General features: G+C 42.8%; 1 protein-coding gene across 12 annotated transcripts in view; it reads right to left on the bottom strand.

The window, feature by feature from the left end:
- COL25A1 (collagen type XXV alpha 1 chain) overlaps positions 1-26,284 on the bottom strand; it is a 487,930-nt gene that overhangs the window by 175,119 nt on the left and 286,527 nt on the right. For all 12 annotated transcript variants that reach the window (XM_053253606.1, XM_053253596.1, XM_053253599.1 and 9 more), the window contains one exon: positions 22,431-22,448. In XM_053253606.1, the coding sequence (XP_053109581.1) occupies positions 22,431-22,448 (18 nt within the window). The remainder of the gene's footprint in view (positions 1-22,430; positions 22,449-26,284) is intronic.

Here is a 26,284-nt window from a genome sequence, read left to right on the forward strand (position 1 = left end):
TTTCTGCTGCTGCTTTATTTTTCCTGTTACAGAATCTTTGATAAGTCATATAGATGATCCCAACTAATGGGGAATTACATAATGAACACTACAAAGCCAAGTATATTTGACTAGATTATTTGACTAGCCAATTATATTTGACGAGGTAGACTGGAGCGCAAGTGGAGGAAGACTCGACTCGTCTGACAGATTACAACACAGAGCATATTTGAAGATCTATGCTCTGGCAGTACAGGTGGCAAAGAAGCGATTCTTTTCGGCCCGTATTGTGTCCGCAAGTTCACGTCCAGGGTCACGTCCAGGCAGAGTTGCCCAGGGTCATGAGAGGGCTAGTGAGTGCCCCTCCTCCCTTGAATCAGAATTTGGAACCATCTATTACCCACTGTGATGTGTTTAATGATTTTTTGTGGATAAAATTTCTTGTATTCGGACCGACTTGGATTTAGACCCCACAGTTACTGCAGTGTATGAATCAGAGGTGTCCAGCGACTCCTCTTATGTGGATCAGTTTCAGTTTGTGACTCGTGAGGATGTGGACAAGCTGCTTGGAACGATGCGGCCTACCACATGTTCTCTTGACCTTTGCCCGACATGGCTAATACTATCTGGCAGGGAGGTTGTTGTGGAAGGCCTAGTAGAGATCATAAATGCTTTTCTGAGAGAGGGCAGGATGCCATCTTGCCTTAAGGAGGCAATTATTAGACCACTTCTGAAGAAGTCTACCCTGGATTCCTCAGAGTTGAGCAACTATAGGCCTGTCTCCAACCTCCCGTGGCTGGGCAAGGTAATTGAGAGGGTGGTGGCCTCCCAACTCCAGGCAGTCTTGGATGAAACTGATTATCTAGACCCATTTCAGACCGGCTTTCGGGTGGACTATGGAGTGGAGACTGCCTTGGTCGGCCTGATAGATGATCTCAAATTGGGAATTGACAGAGGAATTGTGACTCTGTTGGTCCTTTGGGACCTCTTGGCGACTTTCGATACTATCGACCATAGTATCCTACTGGAGCGTCTGAGTGGGTTGAGGGTAAGAGGCACTGCTTTGCAGTGGTTCCACTCTTACCTCTCAGGCAGATTCCAGATGGTATCTCTCAGGGACTGTTGTTCTTCAAAAACTGAACTTCGATATGGTGTCCGTCATGGCTACGTATTGTCTCCGATGTTGTTTAACATCTACATAAAACCGCTGGGAGAGATCATCAGGAGATTTGGTTCAGGGGTTCAGTTTGCTGATGACACCCAAATATTTTTCTCCATGTCAACATCATCAGGAGAAGGCATAACCTTCCTAAATGCCTGCCTGGAGGCAGAGATGGGCTGGATGAAAAGTAACGAACTGAGACTGAATCCAGATAAGATGGGTACTTATTGTGCGGGGTCGGAACTCTGGAGATTATTTTGATCTGCCTGTTCTGGATGGGGTCACACTTTCCCAGAAGAAACAGGTACACAGTTTGGGGGTGCTTCTGGACACAAAGCTCTCCCTGGTGTCCCAGGTTGAGGCAATGACCAGAGGTGCCTTTTATCAGCTTCGGCTGATATGTCAGTTGCATCCATTTCTTGAGATAAATGACCTCAGAACAGTAGTACATCTGCTGGTCACCTCCAGACTTGACTACTGCAATGAGCTCAGGGACAGGCCTTCACCATTGCTGCCCTGAGGCTTTGGAACACACTTTCTGCTGTAATAAGAGCCTCCCCATCTCTTACAACTTTTAGAAGGGCAGTCAAAACGCATTTGTTTACCCAGGCTTTTAATTAGATATTGTTTTAATTGTGTTTTAACTGTGTTTTTAATAGTTTTAACTTCTTAAATTTTAATTGTTGAAATATGTCAGTCTTTTTATTGGTTGTTTTTATTGTTTTGTAAACCGCCCAGAGAACTTGTGTTTTGGGCGTTATAAAAATATGTTAAATAAATAGACAGACAGATAATTACATTACTGAGTGCAGAGACAGTTGAGAGTGAGAGCAATACTAACTGGATTAGTCAGATGGATTACTCCAGTCAACCAAGAATCACAAAACAGAATGATATCACAATGTGGCAAGTGGAATGACATCACAATGTAGCCATTCACATATGGCTGATGTTACTAAGGGTAAATGAGGGTGGTTCAGAAACTGAATAGGCGAAAACCTGTGCCCACTTTCAATGCAATCACCAAAAATTAACAGACAGCCCTTTCTTTTTGGCTCAATGATATTACAAAACATACCAGCCTACTACTTATATTTGTATACTTCAACGATACCTATTTATAGTGTGATATTATTGTGGGAAATCTTAATCAACCAGTTTTGAGGCTCAAAGGTACTGGAAAGTTTAGATTGAAATGAGAAATGCTTACATAGGCCGTCTTCAGAGGAGAGTACTGCTCACTTGCTGGAGCAACCAAGGGGCCTGTTGTCAGCATTAATATGGAATCCACTTGGCACAGATTTCCAGGAAAATGCCATTTCTGTACAGTGCCAAAGACATCGCAGCATGTGGCTCCCCCCACCCCCACTGCGAAATTCCTAAACAGAATCTATGGGAAACATAAAGATTGGGGAGACTTTTGACAGCACTCAGTCAGATTGCCAAATCAAGTCTTGATTCTAATCTTCATTCAGATCTTCTGTTCTGTCTTTATGACAGGATCAATATTGCTAACACATCTGCCCATTGTTCCCCACAAATGAACAACATGCCAATGCTTTGTTGCAGATCAAAAAAAGCAAAAGGCAAGTTCAATTTGGGTTTGATCAAATATTAAGCCTGCAGTAAGATAAAAAGGTTTAGATTAGGCTATTTTTGGTTTCACACCATTAGCAATGGGTGAAGGGCACTGGCAAAGGACTGGGAGGGGAATAAGAGAAAGAAAATAATAATATATATGACTTAGAAGCTTGTTTAAAGCTGAGAACTGAGAAGCAGATACGAATTGGGTAAGATTAGATTAGATTAGATTAGATTAGATTAGATTAGATTAGATTAGATTAGATTAGATTAGATTGTGCCATTGAGTCAGTGTTCATACCTGGCGACCACAGAGCCATGTGGTTTTCTTGGTAGAATACAGGAGTGGTTTACCATTGCCTTCTCCTGTGCAGTATGATAGTGTTTGTTTGTTTATATATGAAAAGATTTAATATACCACCCAATCCACAGACTCAGGGCAGTGCACAAAACAAGAACAGCATCCGAGTATTTTTTTTAAAAAAAGATTTAAAGGGCAAATGCCTGGCAGAGAAGAAATGTCTTCAATAAGATTTTAAAGACTGATAGGGAGGAGGCGGACTTAATCTGGGGTGGGAGGAAGAGAATTCCAAATTGAAGGGGCAGCAACAGAGAAAGCCCTTCCACAGGCCCTAGTACTATGGACCTCTCTGAGACCAGGTACTGAAAGAAGGGCAACCTGAGAAGATCTCACAGGACAGGACAGAACTGGCCGGGAGAGGTGGTCCAGAAGATCAGCAGGTGCTAAGCGCTGAAGGGTTTTTCAGCACCTTCCTATATCACTGCTGCCCGATATAGGAGTTTCCCATATTCTGGGAAACACACCAGCAGGCATTCGAACCAACAACCTCCTGCTCTTTAGGCAGGTTGCTTCCCCACTGATAGAAAAGTTCATAAGACATATTTTCACTACCAGCTATCCTAAGTCAGAAGTCACTTGGTTTGTTACAGCGGAGAAAAAGACAAGCTTGGGGAGCAACTCTTTACTGCAGGTGCTTTGGGGGAGGTGCTTTTGGGGAGAAGAAGAATATGTTGGGGATTGAAGATATTGGCTGACATGACACACAATGCTACAGATGCAGAAGTAACACGGTGAATTGCAAACAGTCTGGTGTAGAGCTGCACCCAAATCTTGTTGTGCAGCCCAGCAGCAGCAGAGGGGGAGCAATTTCTTATGCTCCCATTTCCTCCAGAAGGACATTTAATTTTGAGGAATATGTCCCAGAGGGCTGAAAACCCTCTGAAATATATGCCTGGAAATCACTACTCCTCCCCTTCTGCTGGGCTGCACAGCAAGGCTTGGGCAAAGTTCCACACCAGCCTATTTGTGACAACGCTGTGCTACTTATGCATTCATAACACTGTGCACACACTGTCAGACATGGATTATTAGGTTTGGCAGCGGGGGGGGGGGTTCAGTAAAATGAGGGGAGAACAAACTCTGCATATACTGGGAGGGGAGATTTTATTTGTCTATGTTTAACTCTCAGGATGGTGATTTCAATACCATGGCTTGGTTTAACCAAAGATGATAAAGTTGGCGCTCCATCTTTTCTGCTGGCATCACTATTTCAGATTATCCTGAACACAATAATATTGCTGTGGGCGCCATGAGGAATCCCAAAATAGCAGATGCTATGCTACATATTTCAGGCAAGGCTTCAAAAGTTAAGATGCACACGTTGTTCTGCTCAATTTATCTGACTGTTTAGTTTAACTGTAATCATTCTTTTTTACACTGATGATGCTATAATGTTTAATGTTACCATTTCAACCTTTACTGTTTCTTTTCCCTGTAAGTATCTTTCTCACCTATCACTATTAATCTTCATTTCTATTTCTTCCCTTTGTCTCCTTCAACAGTGTTCCCCTAACTATTCACTCTTACTATCCCTAAATATTTCTAAATGCCAATTTGTAATTGAACCCCAATATCCTGTAAGGGGTTTCCCATATGCAAGCAGAGACAACTCCACTCTCAATCAAATTTCAAACTTCTAAATTTGTTTTAACTCTGTTACAATCCCAAGACAAATTGCTGAGACATGTTTTTGTTAGTAAAATGCCTTCAGATGTTTAGAAGATGTTATTGTTTCATGTGTTTTTTTAGAATGAATGGTTTTTCTAAATAAAAATCCCTGGCAGAAAAGGTGATGGAGGAGAGTGCTTTGGGGTTTCCTTGTAAGAATAAACTGCATGACTTAGTGAAGTTGAGAGTGCATACTCAGAGATGCAGTGAAAAGAAAGCCAAGTGGCAGCAGCAGTTGCATGAAGAAAAATTGTGTAAAGCAGGGATCAGTGAAATGTCCTGCTTGGACATTCCTTGGTGAACAGGCAATAAGAGAATGGAGTTCTACTCACTCATGTGCCATGCCAACATATGAAAATAAATGAAGAGGAATTTTCATATACATCAAACCAAACCAAGTCAGAGCAATTTTCTCTGAATGCTTCAGGGAAGATTTTGTTCTATTCTTTAAATAAATAAATAAATAAAAACCTTCTGTACTCCACTAGAACGTACTGCAACTTACATTCAAGAAAGGGTTTTCTTTTAAAAAGAGAGATTATTTCCATTTGCAATATCCACAAATGCCACTATAAAATGTGATTATAAGAGGTGATAGGTTGTGTCCCCAAGTCATAACTGGTTTGCAGGGCAATAATAGCAGTAAAATATTGATATGAAGCAATAGCTGAGTGAAATATTTCCCAAGAGATGGGAAGATTCTGAAATGGTAATATACAGCCAAAGCGTAGGAGTTCCCCCACAGTTTATTTATTGCTTTCCTTAGAAATGGGATACTCAGTATTCCATTTCAGTATTTGGTTAGCAAAATATCACCCACTGATGGGGGAGAAGTGTTTTAATTCTACAAAGAATTTTTTTAAAATATATTACTCTTGCGGAATTAATATTGTTTCCATATCTCATGTAAGCTCACAATTTGTAAGTTTATCAGCAATTTGTGTTGCAGCTTCAAACACTGTATATGTGAAATATAAACCTTTTACACATGCCAGGTATACATCAGCTAAAGTTAAGCTCTTTGAAGCCCTGTTCCTTTCAAATGGAAAATTAAGTATGTGCTTAAATCTCTCCCATTGAAATAATGGGAGCTTAATGTTATAGTGCTTAATGTTATCTGATTATTATTTTTAACCAAAGTCCATTGTGGCTGCTGAATTAGAAAAGTGCAGAACTCTCTCTAACTCACTTAAAGTGGGGGGCATTTCTATCATGATGAGCTGAAGGGTGGAGCCTCCCACACTATCAATGATGGATCAGGAAGAAATACAATGAAAAAAACTGCATTACCTCATTTGTTTGTTTGGTTCTCCAAACTAATCTTCAGTTCAAAGTCAAACCAGCAGTTAGGAACTGATGGAGGGAGCAGAGCAGTGAAATATATTTGCAGAATTATAGCTAAACTAAAGATATGCTGAATTCATGCTCTGGCATATTCTCACATATTTCTAGTAGATTACCTGTATTCAATGACAGAGGAAGGCACACTGTTATTTAGAGATAAAAACAGTTTATCTCCAAGTCGATAATATGCAGGCAGCTTAGCAAAGCAACATTATCTGTTGCTCATGATTTACTTATTTGTTCTATTTTTATCCTGCCCTTCCTCCACAACATTTAGGGCAGTGTGTATGATTCTTCTCTGTTTTATCCGCAGATCTAGGGGTATGCATGGACTTCAGTCCGAGCTGCAATCTGAATTTGTATTGGTCCGCAGTATGGCAAACTGTGGATCGGTCCAGGGAGCTCCAGGGGTGGCAGCAAGTGGCACGTTTAAAAATAAAGGTGCAGGTCCTTACCAGTGTGACTGCAGCTCAAGGCAGCTTCCTGCACTCCTCACAGAAGCTCACTAGGGATGTGCACAAAACCAGTTTGCCCAGTTTGGTTTGAATTCGAACCGGGTTTGAACCAGGAGGAGGAAGTTTGGTTTTGGTTTTGCTCGAAACCCCCTACAGTTCAGTTCAAATTCAAACCGTTTGAAACTGGATTGAACCAGTTCAAACCTCCAAAAGTGGGTGGGATGGTAGCTGGCACCCATGGGTGCCTACCACCCAACCCCCAAAGCAATCGGATACTAGTATGATTTTTAATGCATTTTTAATTTTTTAATTATTTCCCAATACCCCTGCTAACTGGGCAAAGAGGCACCTTTTACTGTGGTGATTCTCTTTATTTAGCAGGGGGAGAGTATCCACCCCCAACACAGTACTTCCAGTGACTGTTGCTGGTGTGTGTCTTATGTTTCTTTTTTGAATGTGAGCCCGTTATTTCTCTTTGTAAACCGTCCGGAGCCATTTTTGGAAGGGCGGTATAGAAATCGAATTATTATTATTATTATTATTATTATTATTATTATTATTAATAGGGTATAATGGGACTTGAAGCAGCCCATTATCCCCTATTCTGGAGCACCCAGGGGTGCCAACTACCACCCAAACTCAGAAGCAATCAGACATTCCTATAATTTTTTATGAATTTTTGAAATATTTTTAAAAATCATAGGAGTGTCTGATTACTTTGGGGTTTAGGTGGTAGTTGGCACCCATGGATGCTCCACAATAAGGAATAATGGGCTGGTTCGAGTCCCATTATGCCTTATGAGGGGAAAAAATAAAAAACCAACAAATTCATAAAAAATCGTACGAGTGTCCAATTGCTTTGGAGGTTGGGTGGTAGGCACCCATGGGTTCCAGCTACCACCCACCCACTTTACATTCAAACCAGTTCAAATCCCCCCCCCCCCGGTTTGGTTCAAATTTGAACCTGCAACTCGAACCTGATGGCTGGTTCAGTTCGAATTCAAACCATCAAACCGAACCGGTTTGAATTCGAACCAGTTTGCACATCCCTACAGCTCACACACAACGGCATGGCTTTGTCACTCACTTGGCCTCCACGCATGCACGGAGGTCATTTGCATGATCAGCAACATCATGCTGACCAGATGAGTGATGGAGCCATGCTGCCATCACTCATAGGCTGCTGGGGGTTGTGCCACCACAGCAGAAAGTGGCCTGGAGTGGTGGTCATGCTGGTAAGGACCTGTGCCTTTACTTTAAAAGGAGCTGCTTGCCTCCCCCCACCCCCCACGATGCCTTGAAACACAGGACCAGTCCATGGCTTGGCTGAACCGGGCCGTACCAGTTTGCTGGACCACAGACGGGTCCAAATTTGGACAGCAGTTCAGACAGTGGTCTCTGCACAACCAGAACAGCCCTCTGAGGGAGAGATAGGGAGAGAAGAGCCCTCTGAGGCTGAGAAAGTGATTGGTCTGAAGTTACCCAGTGAATGTCATGGCTGCCTAAATTTGAACCCAGATACCATCACTCCTAGTCTGACCATTACACAACACTGCAGCTGGGTTGGCCTACTTCCTCCACTCCTACTATGGTATAGGCTAATATATTTGGAGTATTAGGTAAGTAGGCTCTGGTCTCAATGCAGGATGCTAAATATTTATTAATTTATTTTTTTACATTTTATATCCTGCTCTTCCTCTAAGGAGCCCAGATCAGTGTACTACATACTTGAGTTTCTCCTCACAACAACCCTGTGAAGTAGGTTAGGCTGAGAGAGAAGTGACTGGCCCAGAGTCACCTAGCAAGTATCATGGCTGAATGGGGATTCGAACCCAGGTCTTCCCCGTCCTAGTCCAGCACTCTAACCACTATACCACGCTGGCCCTCTTTAAGATCAACTTGTTTTCAAAGAGGCTTTGTACTGGGTCCCTTTCATGTCTTGTACTAAGTCCCATGGGAACTTAATTATTCCAGGTTCTTCAACACTAGATCATGACCTTCTCTAAAGTGGTGTCAAAACTGTGAAGCCCATCTAACAACTGTGGTTTGTAACTTCTGGCATTATTAGCACGTTCTCCCAGGAGACATCACTGAATGTTTGTTTCACAGAAAACCTGGGCAAACCTTGGAGCTACAAAGGTTAAATAAAATTAGTGACTGACATGCAGACTAATGAAGCACCAGAGCTTTGTGAAAAGTGTTGTTGCAGCTGCAGTCTAATGCAGCTCTGCTGCTTGTGCAGGTGGGGGCAATTTTCACAGATCTCCCCCTCCCCTGGAAGTGTTCCCCAAACCCCAGAAGTACTGTAGGTCCCTGAGGGCTACAGAACCCTCTGGGTTGCATGGAACACTTTTGGGGAAGGAGAGATTGGCAAAAAAAAAAGCTGCGTGCACACTGTGTTATGCTGATGCTTTGTTGTCTGCATGTCAGCCAAAGGAGAAAAAATAATGTACCGGGAAGATAATGCATCATAAGTTTTTTTGTTAATCACCCTGAGATGATTTATTTTATATTGATTAGAATTGAGTGTTGCTCCCTTTTGAGTGTAGACCCATGAGAAGCAAAATTATTGGTCTAAAATAGAGGTGAAGAATGATATATACACATACTTTTTAGACTCTGCAATATTAAACATATGATAAATGGAAGCATAGAGCGAGTTATTAACTTGATCTGCTTTGGATGTGCCTAATATGTTTGGGGTGATTACAGATGCATGGTAGTCTTCATTTAACGGATTTTCTCAGCAATATTCCCTCTACAGTAGGGCTGCACAACTTCAGCCCTCCAGCTGTTGTTGGACTATAACTCCCACAATCCCCAGTCACAGCAGCCAGTAGTCAAGGATGATGAAAGTTGTAGTTCAACAATAGCTGGAGGGCTGAAGTTGTGCAACCCTACTCTACAGTTTTGTTTTTCTGTACAATCAGTGCACCTTTCTTTGAAGCATGTCTGTTGCTTCAGATTCACAGTATCTCCTCCACCACCCCCCCAGCTCTGTTTAAATTCTGGTACAGGTAAAAACATTTCTATTTTGCCAGGCATTTTAATGGTGGGCAGGCTGGTCCTATTACACTCTTATGCTGGACAGAAACTGCACTGGAGCTAATACCAAGGATCTCAGGCAGAAGACTTCTGCTTGAGATCATGATGTAGGCAAACGTAGTCACAATCCTATGTACTCGCAACAGCAAAGCCAACAGCAGTACAATACCTTTAGAAACAAAGTAAACTGAGTCATACTAACAGCATCCCTAGCAACTCCAACATCATGCTACTTGCCAGTTGTGCACATTACATACATGGATGACACCAATTAATATACACCCTGACAGTGGGAACAGCAGCATCATGACATCACCCTACCATTTTACACACACACACACACACACACACACACACACACACACACACACACACACCTGTCTTCTACACATAAGGCACAAGAGCACACTTCTGAGAATAGAGCACCTCCCTCATGACCCAATAATCAGGTAGCATGCATTTAGAACCTAGTGACTGCCCCTGTCTAGTTTTAATCCTGGTAGGATGCCAATTATTCCACACAGGCAATAATAATAACACTGGTTGACATCCTGTGCCTCTTGGAGATGAACTTCCAGTGCATCGACCTTTTGCACCAACTGTCCTAATGACCACTAGGGGCATTGGGAGTAGAGACAGTGAGTAAGGGTATCCCTATCTGTCCCTACACTATGACTCCTGAACTGACTCTGCAGCACTTCCTGTGCTGAGTCACAATCCTTCCTTCCTTCCTAGAGAGTCAATGGAAACATCTCTCTCTCTCTCCTTACCTATCCATTATGTAGTCCTTTAGATTAGATATAGGTCTTTCCTATCTAAGTGTATTTAACCAATAAATATTTAGAGCTTAGTTATACAAGGATCTCCACCTGTTTTCTCTAAATAGCTGCAGTATCCAAACCATCCTCTGCTACGTACTCTGTAACTGTAGTGTGTGCTCATTCCTTAGTGCTCTGCTGTTTTACCTATTGTGGGTAAAAATCGACAACCTCTAACAGTGCCATGTTAGGAGGGCATCAGCGCGGTGTTCCTTGAGGGCTGCATGATTTTCAAGGACATATTTCTGGAAGCCAAAGAGCACTTTTGGAGGGAGGGGAGAGCAGCAAAATCACTTCCCCTCATCTGCATGCACACTGTGCTGCTTGACGTACCTTTGGCTGAGCTCGGCTCAGCCCTTGATGTAAGGCTGCAGCTTCTGCTCTGCCCTCCTACCACTGTGCTGATGTCACCAACTGCACATAACACACTTGTATTAGTGTCTGTGTCAAAGAAACAATTTTTTCCCCAAGGGAAAGTTAAAAGAACAAGATTGACAAGGAAGAAGGGAAGACATAACAAGAAGTTCATGGAGGAAAGCTGACACAGAAGCTCAAAGACAAGTACTTTGCCTTGGGAAATTGGAGAGGGTATTTTGAATCTCATCCTGGAAGCTCAAACTACAGGCAATTTATTAACTACCACCTCCACTTCATGCAGTCAAAGTGCCAAGTTTATCATCTTAACAGAGGTAATTTGAGGGGAAGTCAGGAAGGTGTTGAACTACTGAGGCCTCCTCCTTTTACCCTGCTAATGTTGCAGTGCGAAGTCTTGGACAGAATTCAAACCATTATCTCTGGTAGGATGTTATCATGGACAATCCACTGCTCCCTTCTATTACGGTTCCCCTATCATGAAAACATCTGAGGCCAGTAATAAGGAGATAGGCCTACTATCTGCTCACCATGGTGATGACAGAGACAGAGACAGAGTCAGAGCTTTTATTGAACAGCATTAGAAATGGGGTGAGTTTTTACAGTATTTCAGAGCAGTGGGGTTGCCAACCTTATTGTTCATGCAGGACAGCTGTTCCTTGCAAGCTGCATGACAAATGGCAGAGCAACAGTTGTAACTGCATCTTCATGTGGGGTAATGCTGCACCGGCTACATTATTGTCAGCCACTCTGAAAAGGGACAGGAGCCCTATGAGAACAAAAATATGGAAACTCTGCAGAAGAACAACAGGCTTTCTGGTGATTCTTCCAGCTGTTGATGGTCTGCTTTGCAGAGAGGTTGTGAACATCCTTGTTTCTGTGACACTGAGGCTGTGATATTGAGGCTGCCTATAGGAAGACAAGAGATACATGAGGGTAGTGTTTAATAATAGATAGCAGCTGCAGTAGATCTACTGACTAGGTGTTCCTCAGAGGTTGTTGACTAAATAAAAATGGTGCCATCACCTAGGTTGTGTTCCATTCTACATGCCTTAACCTAACTCTCAGTCTTCCATTGTAGCCTCTCACTTCGGGGTTCACTTGTTGGCAGAAGTAATGCAGCCATCAAGATAATACTCACCCACCCAATGAAGCGAGTTGCAGTGGAAGTCTGCCTCCACTTTCTATTTCTATTTGTCCTGCTCCCTGTGCCCTGGCACTTATCCTACAAGACAAAACAAATTATGAACGTTTGGCCAGAAGTGGTAGTAGGTGAAGCAGAGGGTAGTGTTTACCAAAAGAAATGGCTTTGCTTCCCATTGTCTTCACAAGTTTATGGTGGGAGTTTATTTGCCCTCAGGAATTGGTTGTCACCAGGGACCTCTTTGCAAACTGTACTCAATTATTTAGCCAATACAGAGTTACCCATAAATTGTGATGTGGTGGTGGCTAAGATTCTCTCAGTGACCTTTAAAGAATGGGCTCCCCCTCCTTAGTGAGCTTCCCTATTGCTTACCTGTGTTGCGTACTTTGTTTTACAGCTCTCATTGCAAGATTAGATTCCTGGTGAGTGTTGGTGTCAGGAGTCCAAAGGCAAAGTACCTGTAAGAATTCTGAGAAGACGAGTGATATTCAGCTGCTCCTCCTTGTTTTTGTTGTTGTCTGCCTGGTTGTTTATGAAAAGTTTCCACTTGCATGTTGCAGTTTTTTATTCATTCATTCATTCACATTTTATATCCTGCTCTTCCTCCAAGAAGCCCAGAGCGGTGTACTACATACTTAAGCTTCTCCTCACAACAACCCTGTGAAGTAGGTTAGGATGAGAGAGAAGTGACTGGCCTAGAGTCACCCAGCAAGTATCATGGCTGAATGGGGATTTGAACTCAGGTCTCCCCGGTCCTAGTCCAGCACTCTAAGCATTACACCACGCTGGATCTGGCATGGAGGCAGAATGATGTGCCCCCCGCCCCGCAAGTTTTGCAGGAGCTTTGGTTGAAAAGTGGTATATAAATATGCATCGTATTCATATTCATAGTATGAGATATAACATCCTCTATGTTCTCTGGCTGTGGTGCTGGCTTATATGCTCCTGGTGGTGTGTTATGAATAGCTCTCTTCTGAGTTAGTTTTATTTATTATTTATGTATTTACTTCATTTATATAGTGTACACCCCCGAACGGCTCAGGGCAGTTCACATCTAAATCATTTACCATAAAACATAAAATAAAAGCAGTTAAAATATTTATTTATTTATTTCATTTATAAATGGCCCCATCCACAGGCTCTTTTTGATGGGGCCATTTCACAACAGGAAAAACACTACAATAAACAGCATTTAAAACAAACAGGTTAAAATAATATAAACACAAATCTAAAACAATTCAGAGGCATTTAAAACCAATTAAAATTACTTAAAAGCAATTAAAAAATCTTGGAAGCTCAGGCCAAATTAATAAGTCTTTAGGGCTCTTTTGAAAGCCAGTAATGAGCCCAGACTACAGATATCTGCCAGAAGTGCCAGGAGCAGCTACAGAGAAGGCCCGGTTCTGAGTTGCCACAGACGTGCCAGTGGTAGCTGGAGACGGACGTCCCTGAATGACCTCAATGACCTCAATGAATCATACAGAAGAAGGCGCTCTCTAAGGTAACCTGGACCTAAGCTGTTTAGGGCTTTAAAGGTAATAACCAGCACTTTGTATTTTGCCTGGAAACATATTGGCAGCCAGTGCAACTGTTTAAGAACAGGCATAATATGGTCTCTCCGGGTTACCCCAGAGACCAGTCTGGCGGCTACATTTTGAACTAACTGAAGTTTCCGAACTACGTACAAAGGCTGCCCCATGTAGAGTGCATTGCAATAGTCAAGCCTAGAGGTTACCAGCTGATGCACCACTGTTTTGAGATCATTCTCTTCAAGGAATGGACACAGTTGTCAAATCAGCTGAAGCTGATGAAAAGTGCTCCTGGCCATAGCCTCCACCTGGGATACCAGGGTGAGGTCTGGATCCAAGAGCACTCCCAGCTGTGTAATTGTTCCTTCTGGGAGTGTGTAACCCCATCCAGGAGAGGGAGATCTTACTTATCCCTGGTTGTTTATGCAAAGTTTCCACTTGCATGTTGTAGTTTTCTAGGCATGGAGGCAGAGTCATGTGCCCCCCCCCGCATGATCGAGACATGATCGAGACGTATAAAATTATGCATGGAGTGGAGAGGGTGGACAAAGAGAAACATTTCTCCCTCTCTCACAATGCTAGAACCAGAGGTCACCCCATGAAACTGAAGGTCAGGAAATTTAGGACTAACAAGAGGAAGTACTTTTTCACACAGCGCATAATTAGTTTATGGAATTATTTGCCATGGGATGTGGTGATGGCCACCAGCTTGGATGGCTTTAAAAGGGGCTTAGACACATTCATGGTGGACAGGTCTATCAATGGATACTAGTCTGGTGGCTGAGGGCCATCTCCAGCCTCAGAGGCACGATGCCTTTCAATACCAGTTGCAGGGGAGCAACAGCAGGATAGAGGGCATGCACATAACTCTTGCCTATGGGCTCCCCAGAGGTATCTGGTGGGCCACTGTGTGAAACAGGATGCTGGACTAGATGGGCCTTGTGCCTGATCCAACTGGTTTGTTCTTATTCCTCAAATTCTGATCCCTTACAATGAGCACCTCTGCCTTGCTTGGATTCAGCTTCAGTTTGTTGTCCCTCATCCAGTCCATTATTGCCCATAGGCAGGCATTTAGGGAATAAATGCCATTTTGATGATGATAAGCAGAAATAGATTTGGATGTCATCAGCATATTGATAACACCTAGGACCAAATCTCCTGATGACCTCACCCAGGGGTTTTCATGTAGATTTTCAAAAGCATTGGTGACAGAATGGAGCCCTGAGGGACTCCATATAATAGTTCCCATTCTGAAGAGCAACCATCATCAAGCTCCACCACCTGGAATCTGCTTGAAAGACATGAGCAGTGCCTCCTATCTCCAACTCCCCTAGGCAATCCAGAAGGAAACCATGGTCGATGGTATCAAACACCATCGAGAGATCCAGAAGAACTAACAGAGTCACACTTCCTCTGTTGAATTCCTGATAAAGGTAAGACATCATGCCAATCAAGGCCATCTCAACCCCATAGCCTGCTCTAAAGCCAGTTTGAAACGGGTCTATATAATCGGTTTCCTCCAAGACTGCCTGAAAGTGGTTAGCCACTACTCTCAATCATCTTGCCAAACCATGGGAGATTGGAGACTGGCCTATAACTATTCCTTGCTGAGGGATCTAGGGAAGGCTTCTTAAGAAGCGGTTTAATCACTGCCTCCTTCAAATAAGGAGGCATCCTACCCTCCCTCGGCGAAGAGTTAATGATATTAGCTAGGCCTTCTCCAACATTTCCCTGCTAGATAAAAGCAGCCAAGTCGGGCAAGGATCCAGAGAGCAAGTGGTAGGTCACACCACCCCATGCAGCTTGTCCACATCCTCAGGCATCACAGACTGAAAGTGATCCAATCTAATACTGCAAGAGGGATTGCTGGGACCACCTTAATAGACTCTGCAAAAACAGTGGAGATCAAGTCAGCCCAAATACAAGAGATTTTGTCCGCAAATAACCCATTAAAGGCATTACAGCAGAACATAGTCTTCAGAGACTGGTTCGAACTGGGAGGAGCCTGAATCAAACTCCTCACAACCCGGGACAACTCTGCCGAACTCGAACCCGTGAAAGCAATGGGCACAGATTAATTAATTTATTTTTGCTGCACACACCACCTCCACATAACACTTCAAATGGGCTCTATGATGTGTCCTGTCAAATTCAAGCTGAGTTCTCCTCCATGTGCATTCCAGTCACCTAACTTGCTGCTTCAGACTCCATAACTCCTCTGTATACCAAAGGGCCACTTTTAAAGCAGCTCAGAAGGCACGCTTGGGAGTGATCGTGTCTACTGCCCTGGTGAGTTCCCTATTCCACGTTCCCACCAGGGCATCGACCGAATCATTGGCCGCACCAACACTGAAACCCTCCAAGGCCTTTTGGAATCCTACTGGATCCAGCAGCCTTCATTTTAATATGTCCTCCACCCCTGCATGACTCGGTCATGGCTGTGAAACCAAACTTAACCAGGTGTTCGTCTGTGACAATGGGGAAACCCAAGATTCCCCACCCACGGAACACCCCCTGAGCCAAACAAAAGACCAAATCAAGTGTGTGACCAGCAACGTGGTCCTGAAACTAACTGGGATAGGCCCATCATTGTCATGGCCACTATGAACTCCTGAGCCGCACCAGACAAGTCAGTTTCAAAGTGGATATTATCATGCCCCAGCACTGAAAGTGTGGGTGACTCCAACACCAACTCCAAGACCAACTCCATCAGCTCAGTTAGGGAGTCAGTTGAGCAGCAGGGTGGACAGTACACCAACAGAATCCCATCAGAACCTAGATCCCAGCTGCAAAAATACACACTAATATAAGTCAACTGTCACACAGGGGTCCTGGTAAAGGAAATAGTATTCTTATGGACCACAGCCACTCCAGGTCAGCGACGCCACTGGCGCTCCTTCTGTCCTTATAAGCACTCAGAACTCAGAGTTACCTCTTTCACAGGTGGCTCCAAGATGGGGCAGATGAAATTAGTTCCCACAGGTGTAGTTGTCAGGCACTCAAAAAAGGAATGAAAGAAGCAAAGCAGCAAACCAACAGATAGGCAGAGCCAGTCTTCTAGCTATCCAAGCTGGGCTAGAGTGGGAAGGTAGGGAGGCTGCGATATATCTCCAGGCCGAACCCAAAGAGACAAGCTGACAAAATTCACACTCCCGTATCTCATTTTATTAACATAAAACTCATTTTAAAACCATTTTAAACCAATTAAATATCATTAAAAGTCAGGCTGAAAAGATGGGTCTTTAGGGCTCTCTTGAAGGCCTCCAAAGACAGTAAGCCTCTTATACCCATGGGGAGTGCATTCAACAACCCAGGGGTGACAACTGAGAAAGCCCAATCCCAGGTTGCCACCAGATGAATGGGTGGCACCTGAAGATGGACCTCTCCTGGTGATCTTAATGAGTGGTGGGGATTTTGCAGGGGAAAGCATTCTCTCACGTAACCTGGGCCTAAGCCATTTAGGGCTTCAAAGGTGAGAACCAGCACTTTATATTTCACCCAGAAACATAACAGCATCAATGCAGTTGTTTAAGAACAGGCGTGATATGGTCTCTCTGAGTTACTGGAGACCAATCTGACTGCCACATTTTGAACTAACTCACATTTCCAAACTACATACAAAGTCAGCCCTAAGTAGAGCTCATTCCAGTAGTCTAGCCTGCAGGTTACCAACTGATGCATGACTCTTTTGAGGCCATTGTCTCCAAGCGAAATAACTTTCTGAGTGAACGAACTTGCAATTATAACGACCATTGTGTTAGAGGGCAAAGGGGGGAAAGGGGAAAGGGTAAGGGTAAGGGTGCATCTACCTGGGTGCTTTCCAGACGGCAGCTTAAAATTGCTGTGCTATGTAAAGGCTTGGTGTGTGTTCATATGATCTGGGTTTTTACACCAACCTGCATATGGGAACAGCAAGGTGCCATTCACACAGCCACAGCCCATATTCAAATCTTATTTTTGATGTTTCAGACTTAAAGCGTTGTATATGTGTTACAAAATAGCAGATGATTTTTTTAGTTTTGAGAACAGTTTGCAGGCTTGCTGGATTTATTCAGAAGTAAATTATTTACTGCAATGGGCTTCTTTTCAAGTAAGAGTGCATAGGATCGCAGCTGTAGAAGTGTGGCTTACACGGCAGACTATTTTTTGCCAGTGATAATAATTATTTATTATTATTGTTTACACAGTCAGACAGGTGTTATTGACTGGTTTGTTTTATCCAGACATCGAGTCCTTCCCAAGGACCTAGGATGGCTGAATTTTATTATCAATGTTGTTGTTGTTGTTGTTGTTGCAAGAGCCCAGTACTCTTGGACAATTTGCAGGATGGGGCCAGAGGAAAAGCAGCCACTGATTAAGGAAGAGCAGTTGCTGTGCGCAAGGCTTGGTTGGATATCAGGCCAGTGGCAAACTCCTCCTGAATCCCGTCCCTCTCCTGGGAGGAAGTGGTGTAAAATCCAACAGCGGCTTCAAAATATTAGGGTTAACCATGGGATTTTACACCACTTCCTCCCGCACAGTGAGGGGCGTAGTAAGGTTGTAGTGGGCTCAGAGACAAGATTTTAAAATGCCCCCTCCCTCACTGAAGCAAGGTTTTATAAATTGTGGACGATGCAAGTCATCTAATGGTACTAGAGAAAGACATGCTGTTCTGGTAGCTCCAGGTCTTAACACTCACATCAATTTCGGAGGATGGATACAACTGAAGGAAGCCCGGGCGGGTGCACGGCTGGGGGAGTCAGTCATGTGACTTGCCTCTGGGGCGGGCCTCAAGGCAGTGGGCCCCCAGACAACTGTCTCCCCTTGCCCTATTATAGTTACGCCTCTGCACACAGTCTGGAAAGCACCCTGGAATTCTCTGTTTATTCCAACAAGAGAGTTTTTACTCTCTCACTTCTTTTGAAGTTGTAACATTTCACAGCCATTAAGAGATGGACTGATACTTAAGTGGTCATAGGATCCTGACTTTGATTTCTTCCCTGCCAGGCCACCAACTCCACCTAGTTTGCTCTCTTGTTTTGATGACATCCTGCTGGTGGAACATCTGATGCTGAAATGTAGATTTTATACTGAATTAAGGGGAAAGCCTCTCTCCCCTCTATTAATTCATTACAATTCTAATTGCCCTTCTGATGGGGACAAGGTCCTTTTTCTGCTTACTGCTAAGTCAGAGTACGTTTACAGGAGGATAGCAAAAAAAAAAATTCATAGCAAGCAAGATTCAGTTTAGAGTGATTGAGGCACGAGATAACGGGCTGTGCATTTCAGATTAACCAGTTTCATTTGAATGAAATTAGTCATGCATACGGTATTTGAAGGTATTAATGTTTTATGTATTTTATTGTTGTTGTTGTTGTTGTTTCTTTTTCTTGTATTTATGCTGGCCTTGGGCCAAAACAAACAAATACATACATACATCCTGCTGGTGTAAGATCTGTGATAACCTCCTAGCAGAAGCAAGTCAAAATATGGTACTCCCCCCCCCCACTCCACATCAATATAACATTGTACATTACTGGTGCATGGCGGTTAGGAAGCAATCCTATCTCATCCAATGAGCATTGACTGCACTAATAATCTTTTAAAAAAACTTTATGTTTCAACTTATTGTTAGGCATACAGGTATAATTTTAAATCCCACACATCTGTTACATCGTATTGAATTGTGTTTATCGATGTTCTGCCACACAAATAATGTACTGCAGCAATCTGATGTTTACGGTGCTAATGTTCTATTCTGTTGTTGCATGTTTTATTGTATTAATTTAATTTATCGTATTTCACTTCATTTTATTTGTTAGCTGCCGCAGGCAATATATTTGTGAGAATAGTATATACATTTTAAAATTAATACATAAATTGTATACATAAATTACGGGTATTGTACAAATCAGTAGTACTAGGTATTTTGGTGAAATAAGTTTAATGATTTCATGTGCTACGTAGGACATTCTCAAAGTTCTTTGACGTCATTTTAGGGCAAAGCCTTTACATTAATCCAAATCCAAATGTTATTTAAAGTATACTACAATTTTCTCAAGGTAAGAAAGAAAAGGGAAGAAAAACATTCCTTTCAACTTGCAAAAAAACCCCCAAAGAATGTCATGCACAATTTAAAGATGTTGGCAGAAATTCCATAGCATGGTTTTGCTTCTACCTTGCCAGTTAATAGAAATGCAGTGGTCATTTTATTTAACTAAAATAGCAAACAAAGCAAAACCCCTTAAGCTAAAGCTTAAACCTAAGCCTTTGATTATGTATTTCCCTTGCCATCTTAGGAACACCACTATTTTGATGGAGGTTGGTCCAAGCCTACTGACTTTTCCACATAATTTAAACTTATTAGTAGGGTTGGCATGCAAGTCAATTGAAAGGCCAAATATTGTGAACTGATTGCAATCAAATATGCCATGAAGCCAAGAATGCTTCCGTGTAGGAGACTGGTGACCATTTTTATTTCATTTGAGTGTAATTTGCTAGCAAGAGCAAGCATGAGGGCTGCTTGCCCCTTAGGCCTAGAGCAGATGGAAAAACATAGCATCATGTGACTTTTGCTACTGATGGCTGTTTTTATTCCTGTTTGGGGATGCCTGCATTTTAGCAGGGTAGGCTCCTATTGATGACCTGCTATACCTGCACCAAACAAGAACCAAAACAGTCATCAGTGGCAAAAATCATTGTCTCTAAGACCACCATTGTCTGCTCTTTGCATGCTACAGAACATACGGTACCCTTTCTGTGTGAACTGGTTATTTACTGTGTAATGATGAAAAAACAAACCATAGCTATCTTAAGACAGCAACAGATATGCAGGAAGCAGATAGCCTTGAAGTTGAAGAAATAATGCCTCCCCCCCGCTTAAATTCTGGATAATAATAATAATAATAATAATAATAATAATGATGATGCTCCCTTGTAGAATATGAGGTGCACACTCAACCTACAAAGAATGAGGTGTTGCATGAGAACCAGAACTAATTAGTCGCTAGCAAAGGACTTGTAAAATTACCTCCCAATTTTGCCAGTTTCACCTTGGCAGCACATGCAGCTAAATGTCATAGAAATTTTTAGGCAAGCCCACTGCTGGTTTCAGCATAGGACCAACTTCAGATAAAGAGCTCAAAGTCTGGGGAAGTCCTTTAGAGACTTTACACAAGATCAGGCGCTGGAAGTGGGGGCAAAGAGAGCAAACAGATGGGCCCCCAACAAGACTGACCCCCCACCTGCATATTACTATGAGTATCTTCTGGCAATATTATAAGGGGGTGCAGAAGAACAGCTCAATACTATGTTTTACCCAGGACCCTAGATTATCTCTTGGCGGTCCTGCACTCCAGACTTTGTTTTAAAGTCTTAAGGCAAAGTCTAGAGAATCACCCTTTGTGGGGCTGCCAAGAGATAACTTCACCTTTCCTCCAGCCTCTCTCATATTCATTCATTCATTCATTCAATTTCTATACCTCCCTTCTAAAAATGGCTCAGGGTGGTTTATACAGAGAAATAATAAATAAATAAGATGGATTCCTGTCCCCAAAGGGCTCACAATCTAAAAAGAAACATAAGAGAGACACCAGCAACAGTCACTGGAGGTACTGTGCTGGGGGTGGACAGGGCCAGTTACTCTCCCCCTGCTAAATAAAGAGAATCACCATGTTAAAAGGTGCCTCTTTGCCAAGTTAGCATCTGAATGCCCCCATTACTAACTCTGCAGGGGGTGGGGGAGCCAGGTCTTCCAACATCTGAGCAATTTTCTGATCTCACTCTCTCACTTTTAACTAAGTCCACACTTTCAAGATGCATCTTTGCAGGATAGGGAACTCCACTTTGTGAAAGAGTTGTAGTACAAAACACTGATTCTCTATATTTAATCAGCTCATAATAATATACATCAGAGAACAGAGACATTCTCTAACAGTTTGAAATAGGTCAACAAAAGTTTAAGAACAGTATGAAAAAGTAATGAGTGTTTGAACTAAGTAGGTATTGGGTTTTTAAAAAATAAACGTTGTGTAACAGAAAGAAGAATATGGGTGTTTAAACAATATTAAGCATTAAAAACCTGAAATCAAAGGCCTCAGCGATGTCATCATCCTGGACTAACATTTGCCCTCTATGTGAGCCGTGCAGCATTACTGAGCCCAATGGAATGTACAAGTCTCACTAAAATGCTTGAATGTGGCTACATTTCTCAAAATTTATAGGCTGGTGAGGGAAACTTTGCTAGCCAAAGTCATGTTTCAAAAAGGTTGTTAACGTGAGTCAACCCTCATACAAGTAGATCTTTAATTTTAGTTTAACGAAAGCCTGATGTTGTTTTGATCACTCTTCCTGCTGCTTCTCCTTTGTCCTGCTAAAGCCCTGGTAACTTCTATATAATTCATACCCCTACACTTTTATTTTACCTTTCTGACCTAGGAGAGCTTGCTCTCTTGAATGAATGAATACATGAATGAATTCACATTTATTTAATTATCCCCTAAGTTAGGCTATTCTTAAACAATACAGGCATCCGTCTCAGGCTTGTATATAATTAATCAAAGTGGTTAGAGCTATCCTAAATAACGGAAGGCTTCCTGGATTACAGCAGCATTATTAGCATGTGATTAATAAGCATTTAATGCAAACCAGCTCCTGACACACATTTGTTAAGATATTTTATCTTACTTCAAAGTTCTGTGGCAAAGGTTCAAGTCATAGTTAAGAGATCTGCTTTATTTAGTAGTACATTGTTAAAAGCACCATCTGGCCAAACAGCTGATACAACTCAAACATATGGGGCCCCATTTGTCCCTCTTGGGAAATAAGTGTCCTACTGTGTTGTGTAATGATTAGGCCAGTTGATAGTGATTTTAATCTAACCAAACTAAACCAAATTTGGAAAATCAATTCTATTGCATGTGCTACATAGTTATTGCTTGTTATTAGAAATAATAACAACAACAACAACAACAACAATAATAGACTTGACTTACTTGAGGACCAGGCTGACCCTGCAAATGAAAAAAGAAGAAGAAAGGTTACAAGAGGCTTAAACATATGTTTGCCACAACAATAAATCACAGCTTTCTAATTAGTAGGTAGTAGATGGCCACAGGTGAATAAGTCCAGAGCCTAAAGAACAGCTCAAGAGTTAGAATTCCAATTAATGCATTTGTTAGAAGGAATAGTTCCACAAGGAAATGTTGAAAATTTCAGCAAGAAATTTCAGCTAAGAAATTCTTGTAGCTTCTGGTTAGTAAACTGCTAATCAGAAGCAAACCAAGGGATCCCATTCAGTGCATCATAAAGGAAAAAGGATATTTGATTTTCAAAATGAGCTGTTAATGACTTCGAATTCATTTCTCAAACAGAAACAGTTGGGGGGAAACCCAGTCATTTCCAACTATTAGAGAATCCCTCTAGCGTGCTACAGTCCTGAAACCAGAATATTTCAGAGCTAGCATCACTGACTTAAACTGGAGTTTGGTAAAACTGCTCTAGAGCAGATCCTAAAAGCCAGTCTCAGGCCACATTAGCACATAATGCGAAACTGGAGTTTGGCAAACGCACATTTTCAATTTCGAACCATAAATCTCATAGCAGATGTTCATCTAACGTTCATCAAGGAAACTCTGGTTTCAGGAGAGAGGAGTCCCTCCCTCTTCTTGATCCATCGAGGCCGATCCCAGCAAGCCCTGTAATACTTGTGTCGCCAGAGTGTGGGCAAGGCGTCAGAACATCACCATAGCAGCTGCCATGATCTTAAAAGATGTGTGCCAAGTGCGATTCCACCTTTTAGGAACTGTCCGCTCACCCTTGGTATGGAAAGGGCATTTAAATCCCTTTAAATGCCATGTCATGCCAGCGCTCCTTCTGACAGCAATAGCACCACTGCCCTCCTAAGAGCCCTGCAATAAAACTATCCCACTCAAGCAGAATTTGGGTGTGTGCCCGTGCCCGGGGGGCACTATTTTCCTCTTACTCAGGAAAGGGAAAGGGACATGATGACTTCCTAGGAGGGGATATGTATATGAAGGAAGGCAAAGGATCCTGGGTGGTCTGTTCCACCATGAGCTAGGATGCTCTTGTGAGGGCTCACTATGGCAAAGCAGTCCATGCCACACTCCTGCTTGCCTGGCAGCTTGCTGCCAGCAGACTAGTATTCTTATGGCAAGGCCAGTCTACAAGGGAGGACCATAGAGGAGAACACCCTTGGTTTCCCGCTGGACTGCACGCTCATGAGTTGAGCTGACCTGACAACGGGGTCCCCAATTGCATGGGGCCCCCACTCTCTTTGGTTAATGACAGAACTTTTGCATTGAAACCCTCTTCTCCCCTGGGAAGCCTTGCATGGACCCAAAGGAGATTGTGACACTCCATATGTCCAAGCCTAGCTGCGTATGCGGACAGGGAGAACACCAGATGTGGGGATGCATCTTTACTGTCATTCAAAATTAGTGGGTTCAGGCTGGCATTGTGCCATATGCAGAACTGCTGCCGTGGGGAATCGTGGGAGCCCTGATTTCCAGCAATCACAAGAGAGCGGGGTTGCTGTTTCAGGGCACATGCAAAGGCAGACATGTCGAAGTGGGTAGACGGGCTGGCAGAGGGCATGCTTTGAAAGCTTTTTGGCGGCAGTCACCAAGACAGGAAGAGCTGTAGGTGGGGTACCCATCCCTACTGCTAGCTTGTATAGAGCAACCTGGCTAAGTGTCATCTGCCATATGGCCCCTATGGCCTGACACTTTTGTAAGAGAGTGGTCCATGGGGAAAAGGGGTTTTTGTCATCACATATTATTAGAGATTCTGCCTGACACCCCTGTTCCCCATGTTTTTCCTGAGCTGTGAGGGGGTGTCCTCATGGCCTTACAGCCTCATGAGTGAATGGTCCACTCGGGATCAGCATCCATCATTATAACAGAGAGGGAATCTCCCCTCTCAGTGTTGGCAATGCTGTTCCTGCTGCCTGGCCCTTCTCATGAGTAAGCCTAGAGACCACACCATATACCCAAGGGCAAGGGGCTGCCTCCCTTTATTTTGGGGGGTGGGCAGAAACTGGCTCTTTAAAAATCCCTGGTTGGGGCTGCCTTTGAAACCCAACCCCTGGTATCCCCACCCTAGCATATGTTCCCATCAAAGAGCTGTAATAGGGTATCCTGCTCATGTTGCCACTTGGAGTGTTTGTGCTTGTGAACATACATCAATGCCACTTCATTCTTGGTGTGTAAAGCAATTAGTGCCCATCCTGTTATCTTGTCCTCTTTCCCTGCTGCTTGCTGGGAGTGGGGAGCAAAGGACAGAGGGGGAAGAGAGCCCTGCGTGACTTGGCCACTTGACAGGCTGACAATGTATACTACATTGGGATAGGACATGGTGTTGCCAAGCAACTGCTATTTTGGATCAGAGACAGGAGGGTCAGGGCAAGTGCTCAGACAAGTGGACAGCGAGAAGTGCCACAGGCATGACGCGGGCACAATCCCAGGTGAGTGTGCACTACCATCTCTATGATTGTGGTTCCAAAAACGGCATGGAACTGCAGTTATGGCATCATCCACATTAAGACGTAATGCTTTGGTGGCCAAACCTCTGGATTTGGCAGGTTCAAATTGGAGTTTGGCAAGGCTGACCATAAGTTGCTTTTACCACAAAAACCTGGTTGCACGTATTCAGACTTAACAGAGTTCCTTCCTCTGCCTCGGTCAATTACGTCTGAATTTGGCCTTAGAAATTCATTACAGTTACCAGAGGCTATCAATTACATTTGAAAAAAAAAAACCTTCTATACTACATTGATCTTTTTTATTTAAAAAAATTACTAATTGCTATTTCAATATACAGATCCAATTAACCCCTAATTAGGGATGTGAAAACCTTCTCTATTATTTCTGTTCATACTTCTGCCTCACCAAAAATAATAATTTTAAAAAAATCACATGTTCAGAATACTTCTTTACAAAAATGGATTTGCAATTTTTGCAATTTTCCCAAGAGAATGGTTTCCCAAATTATTATTTTGCATGTTAGTTCACATCCTAGCATTATTATGCATTGCAATGCCACCTGGCATACATACAACACAGAAAGCAATAAAGAGGAGTATATTGACAAAAGGTTAGGACAAATACAAATTTCTTTAAATACATTGGAGACAGAAAGCTAGACAGAACTATGGTTGGACTATTAAGGACAAAGATGTGAAATGATTGCTGAAGAAGGATAAGGATTGCAAATAAGCTAAATGAATCGACTAAATTAGTCTTCACTGCAGAAGATGCTGGGCAGATACTGTGCTTCTAGGAAAACATCTGAAGAATGAAGTCAAATTGGGGTAAAGAAATAAAATTCCAGGGCTAAATTACAAATTCATAAGCCACCAAGTCCAGAGAGTACACACCCATAAGGAGCTAAAATATGAAATTGTCTTCTAATAAAAAATATGCATCTTGTCACTAAAATTGACCACCTTCCAGGACCATTATTTCAAGGATAAAATTGTAAAGCACATAGAAGAATAGGCCCTGCTGGGAGAGCACCAGCATGGCTTCTGCAAAGGTAAATCTTGCCTCACAAATCTTTTGCAGTTCTTTGAGAGTGTCAACAAGTGTGTGGATAAAGATGATCCAGTTGACATAGTATACCTGGACTTCCAAAAGGCTTTTGACAAAGTTCCTCATCAAAGACTCCTGAGAAAACTTAGCAGTCATGGGATAAGGGGACAGGTACATGTGTAGATTGCTAATTGGTTGAAAGACAGGAGACAGAGGGTAGGGATAAATTGAGAGTTTCACAATGGAGGGAAGTAAGAACTGGGGTCCTCCAGGGATCTGTACTGGGACTGGTGCTTTTT

The sequence above is a fragment of the Hemicordylus capensis genome, chromosome 5, assembly GCF_027244095.1.
Source record: "Hemicordylus capensis ecotype Gifberg chromosome 5, rHemCap1.1.pri, whole genome shotgun sequence".
Lineage (NCBI taxonomy): Eukaryota > Metazoa > Chordata > Lepidosauria > Squamata > Cordylidae > Hemicordylus > Hemicordylus capensis.